Raw genomic sequence first — 17,429 nt, forward strand, 5'->3', positions numbered from 1 at the left:
TTTAGGAACAGACCTTTCATCCAGTGAGTGGCTGTATATGATTGCTAAGGAAGGCACAATTGTGTCTACCTACTCTGAAAGGAACCTGATTGGTATCCATCTGGACTGGAAGACTTGCCTTTCTTAAGTGATTTGAGTTGTTTTGCAACAACCAAGATATCTACTTTTATGTCACTCATGCTAACAGCTGTTCTGGTTTCGAATTCTGGAATATTTACTTTATCTTTTTTCATGAAGGAATAACAGAAAACTGTATTTAGTAACTCCACTTTAGTGACACCATCATTGGTAACATTTCCAATGCTCCCACTTACTGGCCATCTGCTGGCAGAGGCAGGGCTTGCTCCAGCTCTGTGCCTTGTACATTGCCTGGCAGTATCTGCTTGTTCTTTTCACCATCCGAGCACCCCAGGATCGCTGATGCGTTATATGTGCCAGACTACATGCCAGATTAAATCTACAAGGGCAAGCCTAATCCGCTGCTGCAGTCACCTCCACATCAGGCTCATACATACCGCTGATACCACAAGATTTTTGGCAAGGATGCTAAGAAGTGCTGGATAACTTGCCAGCACCCAAACGCTGACCGCAGGACCTAAAAGACGATGAATCCTGCAGGGAACCTCACAGGTGTCCTCATACACTGCACTCCAGCCACTCGTCCACCCTGCTGAGCGGTCATTTGTATGTGGCTGACATTTTGTCACAGCTCACTTTCCTTGTTCACTCTGGTGTTTATATATGTATCATACCTACATCGATGGCTCCCCCCATTTTTTCACTGATGAGGTCACTTCTACAAGCTGTCAATGCATCAACATTACAAACCTCAGGCTCTGTCAAAGTTATGGTACACCAATCTCATTCTCTGATTTTTCCATGGACTTTCTACATTGCTGACATTGATGAACCAATTCCTGGTATGGGTTTTTCCCCATTACAAACTCTCTCTGAATGCAGTTGAGGGCTCAGTGCTACACCATCCCACTAACACTCAGATACAGTGCTCCCACACTTTTATTCCTTGCTCTGCTTCTCTCACAACATGTGAGTGAGGACACAAGTGTTCCTCCCTCGTGGGTGACATTGTGACCTGTCTAACTAATCTACTGTCAAAATACCACTCAGGAGCACAACTCTGCCAGGACGACAAGCTGAAACAATGCATTATGCATACCTACAAGAAGCTTGTAATATCTCTTAATTAGCTGCTAAAACTGCAGCCCACAGTTTCACCACCTAATTGAGCTTCTCCGGCTGACACCAGCTCGGACACTCGACAGGGTAGTCCAAAACACATTAATTGCGTGTGACAATTCGCATCCTGTATGCTCCGCAACCATGATGCACTTGCCACATTCAGTGCCTTGCGTTTCAAACAGTGCTTCTAATGACAGTTGTGCATGGGACGTGATCACGCACACCACACAAGCAGCCACCCCACGCATTGAGAAACATTCCCCCTCTCTCACACACACCAGCCTTTTGACTCAGTAGCCTTCGTCATTCGATGTGTGACACCAATGCCACTCTCATCCGAGCCAGTTAAGTGCATGGTTGACAGCAGACACTCCCCATGTATTCTGACCCACACCACGCTGTGTGCACAGCCACCCTCTCTATTTGCAAAAAAGGAAGCAGTTAGGAGAGAAATTCAGAGGATATTGCAGGGGGGAATAATTGAAAGATCTAACAGTAGATACAACAATGGCTTAGTCCTGGTGAAAAAGAAGAATGGGGATGTGTGAGTAGTTTTAGCTGTGAGGAAATTAAATGAGATAGTACTAAGAGAAAGTGATAGAACTGCAAAAATAGATGAAACTCTACAAAGGATTCATGGTACTAGATATCTGATTGGTTGGTTTGTGGGACTGAAGGGGACCATACTACGAGGGCCATCGGTCCCTTTCTCCATGAACTTGATACCCCCTAAAGGAATAGAAACAATCAATGGAGATGACAAAAGAGAGAGAGAGAGAGAGAGAGAGAGAGAGAGAGAGAGACACGGCACAGGACGAGAGAGAGAGAGAGAGAGAGAGAGAGAGAGAGAGAGAGAGAGAGAGAGAGAGAGACGGCACAGGACGAGAGAGAGAGAGAGAGACGGCACAGGACGAGAGAGAGAGAGAGAGAGAGAGAGAGAGAGAGAGAGAGAGAGAGAGAGAGAGAGAGAGAGAGAGAGACACGGCACAGGACAAGAGGACTCCACAGAAACCACAGAAACCACTTCTTCATGTTGCTGTATGGTGTTTCTGCAATTCTGTCTTGACATGCTGCCTGTTAGTACACAACCAATGCGCACACATGGGAGGGTAAGTGCGTCTCTTGCCATCTGGCTTCACAATGCTTTACTTTCATTTGGTTAGATATGATATGAAACTGAACTCACTCTCAGTCCATGTCAGTTTCACACTAAACCTTAGAATACATCTATAATTTTTTTGTCCAATTAATTACTATTTAAGACTGAGTATTTGGGATTTTACCAGTATTTTTTTCAATTTTCCTTAAATAAATGACGGACCATGAGCTGATTAATTTTACCTAGTCCCATTGTTGATCATATTCAATTTGTTTTTGATTATATTTTTGGAATATGTGGACCCATTAGCTCACCGGGTAGTGGTACTCATGGTGAGTGGTACTTGTTAGGGTATTTTACCAGCTTGACTCTTACTTTAATTATAATTCTGTTCTTTCTAGATTTAATAGGAGCATTGTATATTATTTTATGCTATTTATGCTAGCAAAAAAATTGCTGACCATTAATGCCGAGTCATTCTATTCCCATTTCTCAGGCACAATAAAACAACACACAAACAGGAAATTTCGAGCTTTCACAACCGGCGGCTGCTTCGTCAGGAAAGAGGGAAGGAAAAGGAAAGATGAAAGGATGTGGGTTTTAAGGGAGAGGGTAAGGACTCATTCCAATCCCAGGAGCAGAAAGACTTACCTTAGGAGGAAAAAAGGATAGGTATATACTCGCACCCCCCCCCCCCCCCTCCCCTCCCACACACACACACACACACATTATATGATTATTAATTTATTAATATGTTTTTCCCATGTGGAAGTTTCTCTCTATTTTTTATATATATATTTCACCATGAATTAGTGATTACAGCTAAAATGCTACTAAACTGGTCATGTCTATAGATCAAGGACTTAAAGTAATATTATCCTCAAAATTGTATATCCAGGCTGTGCTGCCTGACTACAAAGTCTGATCCATTTTTATAATTATTCTACACAACAGAATTAAAATCTCACTGCTACTTATTTAAAATTACGTGGCCCATTACTCTACTATGGATGTGCTTATAGCTGCAGCTGTAGATGCAGTCAGTCTGCAAGCAGAAGGATGAGCAGGGTACTCCCCACACTATATACACAGATACATCACAAGCAGCACAGGCTATTCCACTACTTGCACTGACCCAACAGCATTTTGAAGCTGTAGTGACAAAGTATGCAGTTCTGTTGGGGGATTTTTTTAAAATTTTCCACTAAATTCATAAATGCTATATGCAATACAGTAATTAGTACCAAAAATAACTAACTCAAGGAACACATGAACAGAATTTGCCTCAGTATGTTGTGCTGCACTGTTAGACGGAAATTGATTGTTTTGCATTTGGTGCCTGTGCTTTTGGAATTTTGATCCAGCAGCCATTGTAAGGAATTTCAGACACTGCCCACTCTGGCCTCAGCAACAAGAGAATTTGGTCATGTGGTTCTCCACTGTATGTTGAGTAACAACTATCATTTTCATAATATTTATGAATTAATGGTGAGTGTACTGGGTTAAGGTGGTGATGCAGAGTGGAGTGGGGTGAGGTGAGGTGAGGTGAGGGATGGAGAGAGGCAGGAGGCAGGTTGAGGCTAGGGGAGAAGTGTCTAGTGGCTCGTGGGAGAGTGGGGCGCCATCTGTGGGCTACCTAGGGGTTCAGGACAAACAAGAGCACAAATAGCAGCACACAACTAGCTGACACAAATTGGGCTGGGGTACTGGGACAGAGGATGAATTGTGTGGTGGGATGAAGTCAGTTTACACCAGGCAGATTGGGAGTGAAGCATGTGCTGCAGAGAGATCTCCCATCTGCACAGCTCAGAAAAGCTGGTGGTGGTGGTGGTGGTGGTGGTGGTGGTGAGGATCCGGATGGCACAGGTGGGGAAGCAGCTGTTGAAATCTCTCATGTTGCGCTCTGCGGCATGTTGTTCCACTGAATGGTCCATCTTGTTTTTGGCAACAGTTTTATGGTGGCCATTCAGTCTAGCTGACAGCTGCGTGGTTGACATACTAATGTAAATCACTTATCAGTGGTTGCAGCAGAGCTGGTATATCACATGACTGCTTTCACAGGTGGCCTGACCTCTAATGGAGTAGGATAAGCCTGTGACAGGCTGGAGTAGGTGTGCTGGGTGGGTGGATTGGGAAGGTCTTGCATCTGGGACTTCCACAAGCGTATGATCATTGTGGCAGGGGATTTGGGGTAGGAGTGGCATAGGGATGGACTAGGATGTTGTGGATGCAAGTGGAGAAAGAGAGAGAGGGCACATGTGCCTACGAACTGGAAAAAGGAAGCTCATTTCAAAAGCTAACAAAGCTCTGTACCTTTTGTTTTGTACCTATTGATGAGGCAGCATTTCTCCCATCTTCATCTACATGCATATTCTTCAAACTATATTAATGTGCATGGCACAGGGTATGGTCCATTGTACCAGTTATTAGGGCTTCTTCCTGTTCCATTTATGTACGGAGTGTGGTAAGAATGACTGAATGCCTCTGTATGTGTAGTAATTATTTTAATATTATCCTCACAATCCCTATGTGAGCAGTTATAGGGGGGTTGTAGTATATTCCTAGCATAATCATTTAAAGACAGCTCAGTTTCTTCAGTATCTCTGCAACACTCTCCCATGGATTAAACAAACCTGTGACCATTCATGCCACCCTTCTCTCTATACATTTAATATCCCCTGCCAGTCCTACTTGGTATGGGCCCCACACACTACAGTAATATTCTAGAACTGGTCAGGTGAGTAATTTGTAAGCAATCTCCTTTGCAGACTGATTGCATTTCTCCAGTATTCTCTACCAATAAACAAAAGTCTACCACCTGCTTTAGTTGCGAATGAACCTATGTGATCATTCCATTTCATATCCCTATGAAGTGTTATACCCAAGTGTTTGAATGAGTTTGCCAGTTGCATCAGTGACTCATTGATATTTAGTCCTAGGATATTATGTTTTTTGCATTTAGTTAAGTGCAATATTTAGAGTAAGTTTCCAACCTCTGCACCGCCTCGAAATCTTGTCAAGATACCTGCATCATCTACAAAAAGCCTGATTTTACTATCAGTATTATCTGCAAGGTCATTAATGTACAACATGAACACTTGATACCCCATATGATCATACTTTTGGCAGTAAGTGTAGGTGTGGTACCAAGTTAAATGCTTTTCGGAAATCAAGAAATACCATATCCACCTGATTGCCTTGATTGAAGACTTTCAGTGTGTCATGTGAGGAAAGTGAGAGTTGGATTTCACATGGGGGTTGTTTTCAAAATCCATGCTAGTTCACAATGAGAAGGTCATTCTGTTCAGGGCACTGCATTATGTCTGAACTCTGAATATGTTCTAAGATTATACAACAAATTGATGCCAAGGATATTGGATGGCAATTTTGTGGATGACTTCTACTACACTTCTTGTAGACAGGTGTGAGCTGTGCCTTTCTCTAGTGGATGACTTCTACTACACTTCTTGTAGACAGGTGTGAGCTGTGCCTTTCTCTAAGAACATGGCACAGTTTTTTGTCTGAGGGATCCATGATAGATTACAGTGATACATGTAGAATCTGGTTGACTCCCTGGAGCTTTGTTCAGTTTAAATGATTCCAGCTGTTTCTCACCATCTGTGACACTAATACTTATTTCATTGATCTTTTCAGTGGTACAAGGATTACATTGGGGAAATTTTCTTGGGTTTTCTATTATAAACGAACATTTGAAAATGGAATTAAGCATTACAGCTTTTCCTTTGCGACCCTCAATTTCAGTTCCTGTCTCATCCGTAGGGGCTGGACATTAACTTTAGTGCCACTATTAGCCTTTACACATGACTAGAATTTCTTTGGATTTCGTGAAGTGTTATTTAGCAGTATTCTGCTACAGGCAGCATGCATTGCTCTCTTGACAGCTGAACTTGTTTCACTCATCATCTCTGTCTATAGCCCTATGCTTTGTTTTACACCTATTATGCAGCAATTTGTTTCCTTAAAAGTTTCTTTACAGTGACTTTGTATCATGGAGGTTCCCTCCCATTATGAACTGTTCTGCAGGGTACATATTTATCCAGTATGTGGTCAACTATTCTTTTAAACTTTAGCCAGACTTCCTCTACATGCTCCTGACCTGTAATGAAAGTTTCAAGTACCTCAATGAGATATAACACTACTGAATTTTATTTATTTTACTGAACATATACATCTTTCTGTTTGTTTTAGTTACCTTTGTACTTTGGTAATCATTGTTGACACAACCATGTCACAATATCTGTTTCAACGTGGACATCTTCAAAGGGGTCAGATCCCTTTGTTGCCATTAGAGCCAATATATTTCCATCATGGATGGGATTCCTAACTATCTGTTCCAGGTAGCTTTCAGATAAGGCATTTAGGGAAGTTTTACAGTATTAAATTGTCGTATGCTTAAAGTCTCCATCAACAATTACAGTATGATTGGGGAACTTATGTACAAGTTAACTAAGGTTCTCTCTGAAGTTTTCAGTTACATTAGAGATGAGTTTGCCAGGCGATAGAAGAATACAGTCATCTTTTTATACCCACCCATGAATCTGAGTTTTGCCCAAACAACCTCAATGTAGCTTCAATGTATACCTCACTGGATTTTACTTTCTTGTCTATTGTGACAAATAGATCATATTCATTTTCCATTTGCCTATCTTTTTGATATAAACTTTAATTTTCTCCAATCAATTTCAGGTTCCAAAGAGCTTTCTCTACATAGTGTTTTGTTAGCTTCATTTCCTTTCATGATCACTCCTAACTCTGACACTTTGTTGTAAATGCTTCAGCATTTTGTGATTAGGATTTAAATACTCTCACCTGTGCGAGGCATTTCTTTCAATCTTACACTGTTACTTCTGGCTTTCATATCATTATCGTTATCTGGATTGGGTAGATTGTCACCTAACCTAACAAACCCTTGTGTACACTCCATGTATAGTCAGCTACCAGAGTAGCAGCCTCTGATGTATAGTGCACATGTGACCTATTTAGGAGAACACCACAGTTCTCAACCCTATGGCACAAGTCCAGGAAGTTACAGACTGGATTATCACAGAACATCCAAAGTCTCTGGTTCAGTTCTTCCACTCAACTCAGAACCAAAGGCCTACAATCAGTTCTGGGGACAATGCTGCACAGTGTGAGCTTTGTTGAAACTCCACGTGCAAGGGTCTTCTCAACCTCCTCTGGCAGTCACTGGAATGACCCCAAGTGTGACCCCCAGAGCCCAGACAACAAGCATCGTTTCTTCCAATATGAGCAACAATCTCGAGTTGGTTGCACCCTGTTCCCTCAATGACTGCCAGAGTAGCATCTTCAACATGTTGCATATGGTCTCCATGCATACACACAAAGTGCACAGGGTGAACATGGTGTCCTTTCCTGTCCCTTGCTGCCTTTTCCCTAAGAGGTACCATTATTGGCCATATGTTTGACCTGCTGATGATTAATAGGTCTCTATCCTCTTCTGTTTGTCTAGTCCTGACACTGGACAAAAAAGGTGGAGTGAGTCCCATTGGCTCAGTTTCTGTAAGAGAAAGCACCTCAAGTTTGTTGGTTACAGGAACAAGATCCACAGGAGAGGATAGTAATTGAGGTACTTCTGGTACAGATGACACATACATGACTCTCGAGAGCTCTTCCAACTGCTTACAAAAGTCAACCAACTCATCCCACATCTGAGGACTCCATTCACAGTAGAGATGCATTTTTGCTGATGCAGTATATTACAAGACAGTTAACAAATAACGTTAAATTAAGTCCACTGCTTATCTTTTAATCAGTTGAGCTGAATAGTTGCTAATTACTTATAAGAACTGAAGCAGATACACAAAAATGAGATTTCTGTTAAGGCGGCACAAAAACCTGTGAAAAATTACTAGCTTCCAAAAACATTTCATTGATGATTATAGTTGTTAAAGAACTTGGAAAAAAAGTTAATTTATGATAAATGCAGATTATATATATGTGGCTACTCCTTTGTAAATGAAAACTTTTGGCGAGTCGTCATCTTTATTCCTAAGTAATTCATAATTCTCAACCAGAACTTTCCATAATTTTCATAATATTGTTACATTCCATCCAGCATTTACCATTGTTTGAAATTTAGCATGAGGATTTCAAGTGATGGTAACTACATGTGGCCAGACAATTATAGCATGTTTTGACATGACAGGTCTGACCATTCACTTGTGAGCGATCAAAAAGAAAAAGAGAGAGAGAGAGAGAGAGAGAGAGAGAGAGAGAGAGAGAGAGAGACAAAAACTGATCAAAATAGTAAAAATAGTAATAATAAATTATCTCCTCATTGTACACAATCAGAGAACAGCTGAATTTGTTCATAAAATGACAGTTTATGATTAACTATTGAAAGATAAGTGGTCTGATACAGAGATCTGAACCTCTCATTTTAAATGTGTCCCCTCCCCCCATGCCATTCTTCACATATGTAAGTAACAATGCCAAGACATATTTATTTTAAGGGATTAACATTTCATAAACCACTATTTTTGTTGTGGAACTTTCGCAGAATTACTATACTTTAGCCTACCATATTTAAGGAGCAGTTCCAGTGCAGGCAATGCTTCTGCTTGCTCAGCCCTGTAGTAGAGAAGGTATGGAGCAGGACCAATGGCACTGTAATCTTCTGAAAGGATCTCACTTCTGCATCTAATTGTCTTCAGTAAAAAAAATGGACACCACTCCAACAGCATTTCAACTGATTGTAGTCTGCAACACATGGAAATGTTTATTACTACTCAATAATAGCATTTTACTCAACATTGAAATGTTAGATATTAAAACAATAACAAGGCAACCGATAGTGATAGTTTCATACATTGCATCAAATCAAACAGTAATTCAATGCATCAACTGACAAATGGTAGTTCATGATTATCATGTTTAAATGTTAGCCTGGCATTAATCCCAGAAAGGAGTACAGTCTCCTGCAAAATCAAAATTTTTCTAGAAAATTCCCATTTTCATAAATCTCCAAAACATTTAAAAATGCTTCACAGCTGGTTCTTTGACACTATGTACCTCTGTCATAAGTCAAAGTAAGCAATGCACTGCATCATTTCTTTGGTTGGTTTGGATTGTGAGCTGGGCCCACCAACCATTGTGTAGTTATCATACTACCATACTTGCTGACACTGTGTTTATATCCCACAGGCATGGCTGATAAAACAGTTTTGGCATTTGCTTATGTTAAACATACAGTTTGAAATTTATAACAGACAAAACTGTTGACACTGGGGTAGTCATTTGAGAAGTTGCACTATCCTCTAATTTGTCATTGTGGATCTGATAGGTTACTAGGGTGATGATGACAAATTGTGTAAGAAAACAGACAATGAAATGTGATCTGCATACAAAAATTTGATACTGGTATTGTGGCTGATCTACATGGTAGGCGAGAAGTCCCCGTACACCCTAATATCAAATGCTAAATTGATTTGTACATATTAAGTTTCCAATACATCAGCATGTTCCTCATCATGTTGTTAACCTTTTTCCATGTGGTTCTATATTGCTCTTGACACATCTTTAAGCATGTCCAGTGTTACAGTGTTAAATCCACCCTCAGTAGCATCACAAAGTTCTTTATTTGTAGCATAATGATGTGCAGATACACGTGCCTTAATGAGTCCCTTATTGAGTTGTCAGATGTGGTGAGAACATGATTTATTATTATTAATTTTTTTTTTTTTTTTTTTGGAGGGGGGTGGGTTATGGACGTTTCAAGGGAGCTGCTGTTGGTGGTGAATCACTACCCATTCACTTTTCTGGTAAGTGTTCGTTTATGAGGCTGTGCACAACAATATATCTAGCACATGATCTGCAATAAATGGCACATTCATCTTAAAACATAGCATTGGCACGGTTCACTGCATTTTGAGGCACACCTGCTTAGCTGAGTGGTAATGTGTTTGCCTACAATGCAGCAGGCCTGGGTTTGATTCCTGGCCAGGTTGGAGATTCTCTCTGCTCTTGGAGTGGATGTTGATTTGTCATCATCATTTGATCATCACCAACATGCAAGTTGCCAAATGCGGCATCTCCTGAAATAAGACTTGCATTGAGTGGCCGAACTTCCTCAATTGGGGCTTCCCAGTCAACAATGCCACACAGTCCTTTTATTTTTTACTGCATTTGGAAATTGAGTTAAAACAAGGCATGTTAAAATGTGCTCATTCATGTCTCTATCTGATAACTCTTATGAATGTCAGTAAAAAAGGTTGACCTTAAAGAATTTTTGTGTGTTGTCCTTCAGAGGAAATTGTTCAATTGAAGCAGAGACACTGGCCCATGTTATTTCTCATATGTTCTTCCTTCCTCTCCACAGACTGTCTAACACTGACCAATGCGAAAGAATGTTTTTCCCAATCCAGAAGTGTTGCCTTTTGCAGTGCAGCCTCATTAAAACTTTCTTGGAATGCTCCCATTATCTACCTCAATGTCTGCCCTGTGAGCAGTACTCATTGCCAACTGTTACATCTCATATAGAGAGAAGGTAGTCCACAGAATACTGAGGATGAACATGGTGATTAATGTCTGTGACATGCACCTGAATGATACCCTAACTGGTGAGCAGAGGGTCAGAAAGCTATGTCAGGATCAATTGTGGAGAAGTGCACAACTATATGAAGAATGTACAATGCATAAACAAGCAAATTTACACAGGGAGAAATGAGGAATCAGGGCTACTGCTAACATGCAACTGGCTTTAGAGTCCATGAGATTTTACCAGGAAACCTATGTTTCAAAAGTTCTGTCCATTGCATGTGACATGCACATTGCTTATGGTGGAATCAAGGACCACTTAAATTTGTGGCCACAAAAGGCAGGTATACTAAAGTTTGTATGCCATGTGGTGTGGAATGAGTCACTTCACAAGTTAATTGTGTAAGTTAATTTCAATTTGGTACATGTTGTCCAAACACAGATGAGTACAAACAATTGTGAAAATTCCTTTAGTGTAGCTGTGGCAAACATACAGTAGTATTCTGCACTACCATGCATACATGCATGTTATTTATTCACTGGCTGGCAAACCTGTTATTGCCGAGGTGTTCATTTTGCCAGTTTTCTATTATAAATGAAAACAAAAATGAACTGTGTTTGTAGTGTAATATCAAAAAGAATTATTTCCATGTATTTGTGAAAATAACTTTGAAAGTAAGAAATGGTCATACAAAGAAATATGTAATGTGCAACTATATAAGTGCAGTATCCTGGAGAGAGTGTGTATGATGGGCAAAGATACTTCACATGTCTGCAACAAGATTTTGTAAATATTTCTATGATAATGCCTCTTCACAGCTCTGTAGATGGTTATTGTTTTTGTCAATAGCCACCTGCACTTCACAGCTGAAAGCTGTCAAAAGTGCTGCCACATGTCAGATACTTCCATAAGTTTACTAGACTGTATATGTGTTTTAGTAGTAAAGAACAAATGTATTTAAACTCCATGCATGAGATGGCATTTTTCCACACCTCAGTGTTCATGACATCACATTTCTTAAGCTATGTGTCATACAATGATACAATTTTGTAGGTACATTAAGCAGCATACGTGGATACAGTCTGAAAAATGTGTTATGAATAGAATGAACAGCAAAGAAGTAGTAAATTTAATCATTATGCACAGTGCAGCAGTTTTTCATGTGTCTCAGTGTTTGACATACCTTCTCATTTTATGTATATATATCATAGAAGCAATTGAAAATTTTCGCCACTACTGGGAATCGAACCCAGGTCTCCTGCTTATTAGGCAGGTGCATAGCCAATAAGCCACCTACCCAGATTACCATGGCATGCCAGTCGTTGCTGCCTGACCCAAGGATATGTCTACAAAGTTTTGAACATACATACATACATACATACATCTAAAAATAAAGACGATATAACTTACCAAACGAAAGCGTTGGTATGTTGACACACACACACACACACACACACACACACACACACACACACACACACACACACACACAAGCTTTCGCAACCAACGGTTGCTTTGTCAGGAAAGAGGGAAGGAGAGTAAAGACGAAAGGATGTGTGTTTTAAGGGAGAGGGTAAGGAGTCATTCCAATCCTGGGAGTGGAAAGACTTACCTTAGGGGTAAAAAAGAACAGGTATACACTCATGCATGCACACATATCCATGTGCACATATATACACACAAGCAGACATATTTAAAGGCCTTCATTGTCTTTGTTTTTAGATATATTTTTCCCACATGGAATGTTTCCCTCTATTACATACATACAAAGTGGCCCCCACATACATACATACATACATACATACATACATACACTCATTTTTATAATATGCATGGATTATGACACCTCAGACACTGTGTTGGTACACTGCTGGCAAATTATTTATCTTCTTCATATTTATTTTATCGCAAAACGTTGTTAAACAACCTCTCGAGGTTGTATAGTGCAGAAAACAGTTTTGCAAAATTCTATTGAACAAAAGCATGATCTGAAACTACTACATGAGAATGAGAAGGCAAGCATACTCATCATCAATGTTCAGGGTGACCACACCTGATTACCACAAGGAAGGTCTGTCAGTCTGTACTAAGGATGTCATAACCCCCTTGATATCTGTGCCTGCCATCTGAGAACAGGTAATGACTCCCAGCAACATTCTGCATCACCCTGTACCATTGGTCGATGATGATTAGCAGCTGCACTGGGAAATTACTGTCCTGCAGGCTGCCATTAGCACCCCAATACACGTGGGTGCATATGGAGTGGTGCCATGACCGGAAAGCTTGAATTGCTGACAAATGGTGTCACATTATATTCAGCAGTTAATCTCAGTTATGCACTACCCTCATTTACCATTGTCAACTAGTATGGTGGGTACTGGAGAAGAGGTCTTATTTTTCCAACGTTTTGGAGAGTGTTAGCATCACAGTGTAGGAAGTCACAGGTTGTTACTTCAGGTCACAGTTGTTAGCAATTGTGGGGTCTGTCACAGCACAGCAGTACCCCTCAGAGGCTCAGCATTCAATTGCTGAGTACAGACTTGTTGACCAGGACATCCTGAGCCGGTGACTGGTAAGCACCACCCTTGGTCTCACCCCTGGACCACAAGGAAGGTACACACCTTTGTAAAAAAAAAAGAAACCCTCAACCTCTCGGTGTGTTATGTGATGATGAGGTGAATGGCTGTTGAGGTAAAATAGTCTATTGGGCAACCCCTGGGGCACCTGTCACTCCCACTTGTATAAGGCTTATTCAGGCATGGAGGGATCTGCCTGTGTTGACAATTGTTTCACTAGCATCTTGTGGGATCCCTACGGAATGTTTGCATCAAACTACTGCTCCTGATGGAATGGGTGTAGTGTCCGGTAGTACATACACCCACTCATCAAAGAGCTCAGTTGGTCAGGTCCCCCAAAAAGTAGTCTCAGAATCATAGTGACAGGGAATTAGTATGCCATTTCAGTCTCATTGTAATCAAAGAGGGATAAGCTTTGAGATGGTGTCCCCTTTCTATATTAACAAGACATTGGAAGGTATTGCTGGGACCCTAAAACATGTCAGACTACTCCATAGTCTGTGTACCCGTGGTCTAGGGGTAGCGTCTTTGATTCATAATCAAAAACGTCTTTGGTCCCGTGTTCGATCCCCGCCACTGCCTAAATTTTGATAAATTTTCAGGCATAAGAAGTCAGCCTCATTCTGCCAACGGCCTTGTCAAAGAGGGCAGAGGAGCGGATAGAGGTTCAGGGCACTCTCTTGTCCTAGGGGTAGGAAATTGCCCCTAAAGACAGAAAAATCAGCAATGATCAACAGCATGAGGATGCAGAAGGCAATGGAAACCACTGCATTAAACACACGTAACATGCATCCACAGGACATGTGGCCTGTAGTTGAAGTGTCATGATGATCTCTCTATTGGTAAAAGATTCTGGAATAATCCCCCATTCAGATCTCCGGGAGGGGACTGCCAAGGGGGGGGGGGGGGGGGGGGGGTTACCATGAGAAAAAGATTGAATAATCAACGAAAGGATAATGTTCTACAAGTCGGGGCATGTAATGTCAGAAGCTTGAACGTGGTAGGGAAACTAGAAAATCTGAAAAGGGAAATGCAAAGGCTCAATCTAGATATAGTAGGGGTCAGTGAAGTGAAGTGGAAGGAAGACAAGGATTTCTGGTCAGATGAGTATCGGGTAATATCAACAGCAGCAGAAAATGGTATAACAGGTGTAGGATTCGTTATGAATAGGAAGGTAGGGCAGAGGGTGTGTTACTTTCAACAGTTCAGTGACCAGGTTGTTCTAATCAGAAACGACAGTAGACCAACACCGATAACGATAGTTCACGTATACATGCCGACGTCGCAAGCTGAAGATGAACAGATAGAGAAAGTGTATGAGGATATTGAAAGGGTAATGCAGTATGTAAAGGGGGACCAAAATCTAATAGTCATGGGCGACTGGAATGCAGTTGTAGGGGAAAGAGCAGAAGAAAAGGTTACAGGAGAATATGGGCTTGGGACAAGGAATGAAAGACGAGAAAGACTAATTGAGTTCTGTAACAAGTTTCAGCTAGTAATAGCGAATACCCTGTTCAAGAATCACAAGAGGAGGTGGTATACTTGGAAAAGGCCGGGAGATACAGGAAGATTTCAATTAGATTACATCATGGTCAGACAGAGATTCCGAAATCAGATACTGGATTGTAAGGCGTACCCAGGATCAGATATAGACTCAGATCACAATATAGTAGTGATGAAGAGTTGGCTGAAGTTCAAGACATTAGTCAAGAAGAATCAATACGCAAAGAAGTGGGATACGGAAGTTCTAAGGAATGACGAGATACGTTTGAAGTTCTCTAACGCTATAGATACAGGAATAAGGAATAGCGCAGTAGGCAGCACATTTGAAGAGGAATGGACATCTCTAAAAAGGGCCATCACAGAAGTCGGGAAGGAAAACGAAGGTACAAAGACGGTAGCTGTGAAGAAACCATGGGTAACAGAAGAAATACTTCAGTTCATAGATGAAAGGAGGAAGCACAAACATGTTCTGGGAAAATCAGGAATACAGAAATACAAGTCGCTGAGGAATGGAATAAATAGGAAGTGCAGGGAAGCTAAGACGAAATGGCTGCAGGAAAAATGTGAAGACACCGAAAAAGATATGATTGTCGGAAGGACAGACTCAGAATACAGGAAAGTCAAAACAACCTTTGGTGACATTAAAAGCAACGGTGGTAATATTAAGAGTGCAATGGGAATTACACTGTTAAATGCAGAGGAGAGAGCAGATAGGTGGAAAGAATACATTGAAAGCCTCTATGAGGGTGAAGATTTTTCTGTTGTGATAGAAGAAGAAACAGGAGTCGATTTAGAAGAGAGAGGGAATCCAGTATTAGAATCAAAATTTAAAAGAGCTTTGGAGGACTTACGGTCAAATAAGGCAGAAGGGATAGATAACATTCCATCAGAATTTCTAAAATCATTAGGGGAAGTGGCAACAAAATGACTATTCACGTTGGTGTGTAGAATATATGAGTCTGGCGACATACCATCTGGCTTTCGTAAAAGCATCATCCACAAAATTCCGAAGTCAAGAATTATCGCACAATCAGCTTAACAGCTCATGCATCGAAGCTGCTTACAAGAATAATGTACTGAAGAAAGGAAAAGAAAACTGAGAATGTGCTAGGTGACGATCGGTTTGGCTTTAGGAAAAGTAAAGGCACGAGAGGGGCAATTCTGACGTTACGGCTAATAATGAAAGCAAGGCTAAAGAAAAATCAAGACAAGTTCACAGGATTTGTTGACCTGGAAAAGCATTAGACAATATAAAATGCGCAAGCTGTTCGAGATTCTGAAAAAAGTAGGGATAAGCTATAGGGAGAGACGGGTCATATACAATATGTACAACAACCAAGAGGGAATAACAAGAGTGGACGATCAAGAACGAAGTGCTCGTATTAAGAAGGGAGTAAGACAAGGATGTAGTCTTTCGCCCCTACTCTTCAATCTGTACATCGAGGAAGCAATGATGGAAATAAGAAAGGTTCAGGAGTGGAATTAAAATACAAGGTGAAAGGATATCAATGATACGATTCGCTGATGACATTGCTATCCTGAGTGAAAGTGAAGAAGAATTAAATGATCTGCTGAATGGAATGAACAGTCTAATGAGTATACAGTATAGTTTGAGAGTAAATTGGAGAAAGATGAAGGTAATGAGTAGTAGTAGAAATGAGAACAGCGAGAAACTAAACATTAAGATTGATCGTCACGAAGTCAATGAAGTTAAGGAATTCCTTCCCCCAAAATGTACCAACTGCTCTGGGGATCACCCAGTGTGGAGCAGAAAGTGAGAGATTTACAACAAAAAATGGAAAATTGAGGAGTTCAAAGTCAAGAGACGCCAATCGCCAAATGCGATGCCTCCACACAAAAACTCATACCATGGATTCAAGTATGAGCACTTATACTTGAAACTGAAGTAGTCCAGAAGCCATCAGCAATAGGTTTACCACAAACCACTACCAAATATCAGAAGCCAACTAAGCCACTCTCCCAACCCAGGCAACCACCTCCTTCCATCAGTAAAGAAAAATATGTCCTTCAAAAGGTAGTTCCAAGTCCAAGAAAGTAGTAGTTAAACCTTCAGATTGGTGAACTAGCTCTTTCTGATGGGGACTATGCTCTTGAGGACACAGACTTCCAATTGGAGGAATCAGAGAGCAAGGAACTGGCTGACATTCCCCCTGACTTCCCTTGTAAATCACCACCTTCAAGGGAGAAAGAAAATATAAACTGTCGCTAAGCAATAGCTTCCACGGGGACTTCTGTGTTGCAGTGGAATTTAAATGGATACTGCTCACATTTGGAAGAATTACAGCTCCTGGTCCAGGAGAAACCATTTTTCATCTGCTTACAAGAAACAGCATCTTAGCCACCAAAGAACCTACATTACAGGTTTACCACACATACAGGAAGGACAATACTACTGGAGACAGGACCAAAGGTGGAGTGGCTGTTTTTATTGATGACAGATGTCACTCCTCTCCCATCCGTCATATCACAACTACACAAGCAATGAGCATGAATGTTCTATCACCCTTTAATA

General features: G+C 40.9%; 1 protein-coding gene across 1 annotated transcript in view; it reads right to left on the reverse strand.

Moving 5' to 3' along the window:
* LOC126291600 (ankyrin repeat and SOCS box protein 3-like) overlaps positions 1 to 17,429 on the reverse strand; it is a 291,789-nt gene that overhangs the window by 68,979 nt on the left and 205,381 nt on the right. Inside the window, exon 8 of the mRNA XM_049985135.1 lies at positions 8,862 to 9,040. Coding sequence (XP_049841092.1) covers positions 8,862 to 9,040 — 179 coding nt within the window. The remainder of the gene's footprint in view (positions 1 to 8,861; positions 9,041 to 17,429) is intronic.

Source organism: Schistocerca gregaria, chromosome 9 (genome assembly GCF_023897955.1).
Source record: "Schistocerca gregaria isolate iqSchGreg1 chromosome 9, iqSchGreg1.2, whole genome shotgun sequence".
Taxonomy (NCBI): Eukaryota; Metazoa; Arthropoda; class Insecta; order Orthoptera; family Acrididae; genus Schistocerca; species Schistocerca gregaria.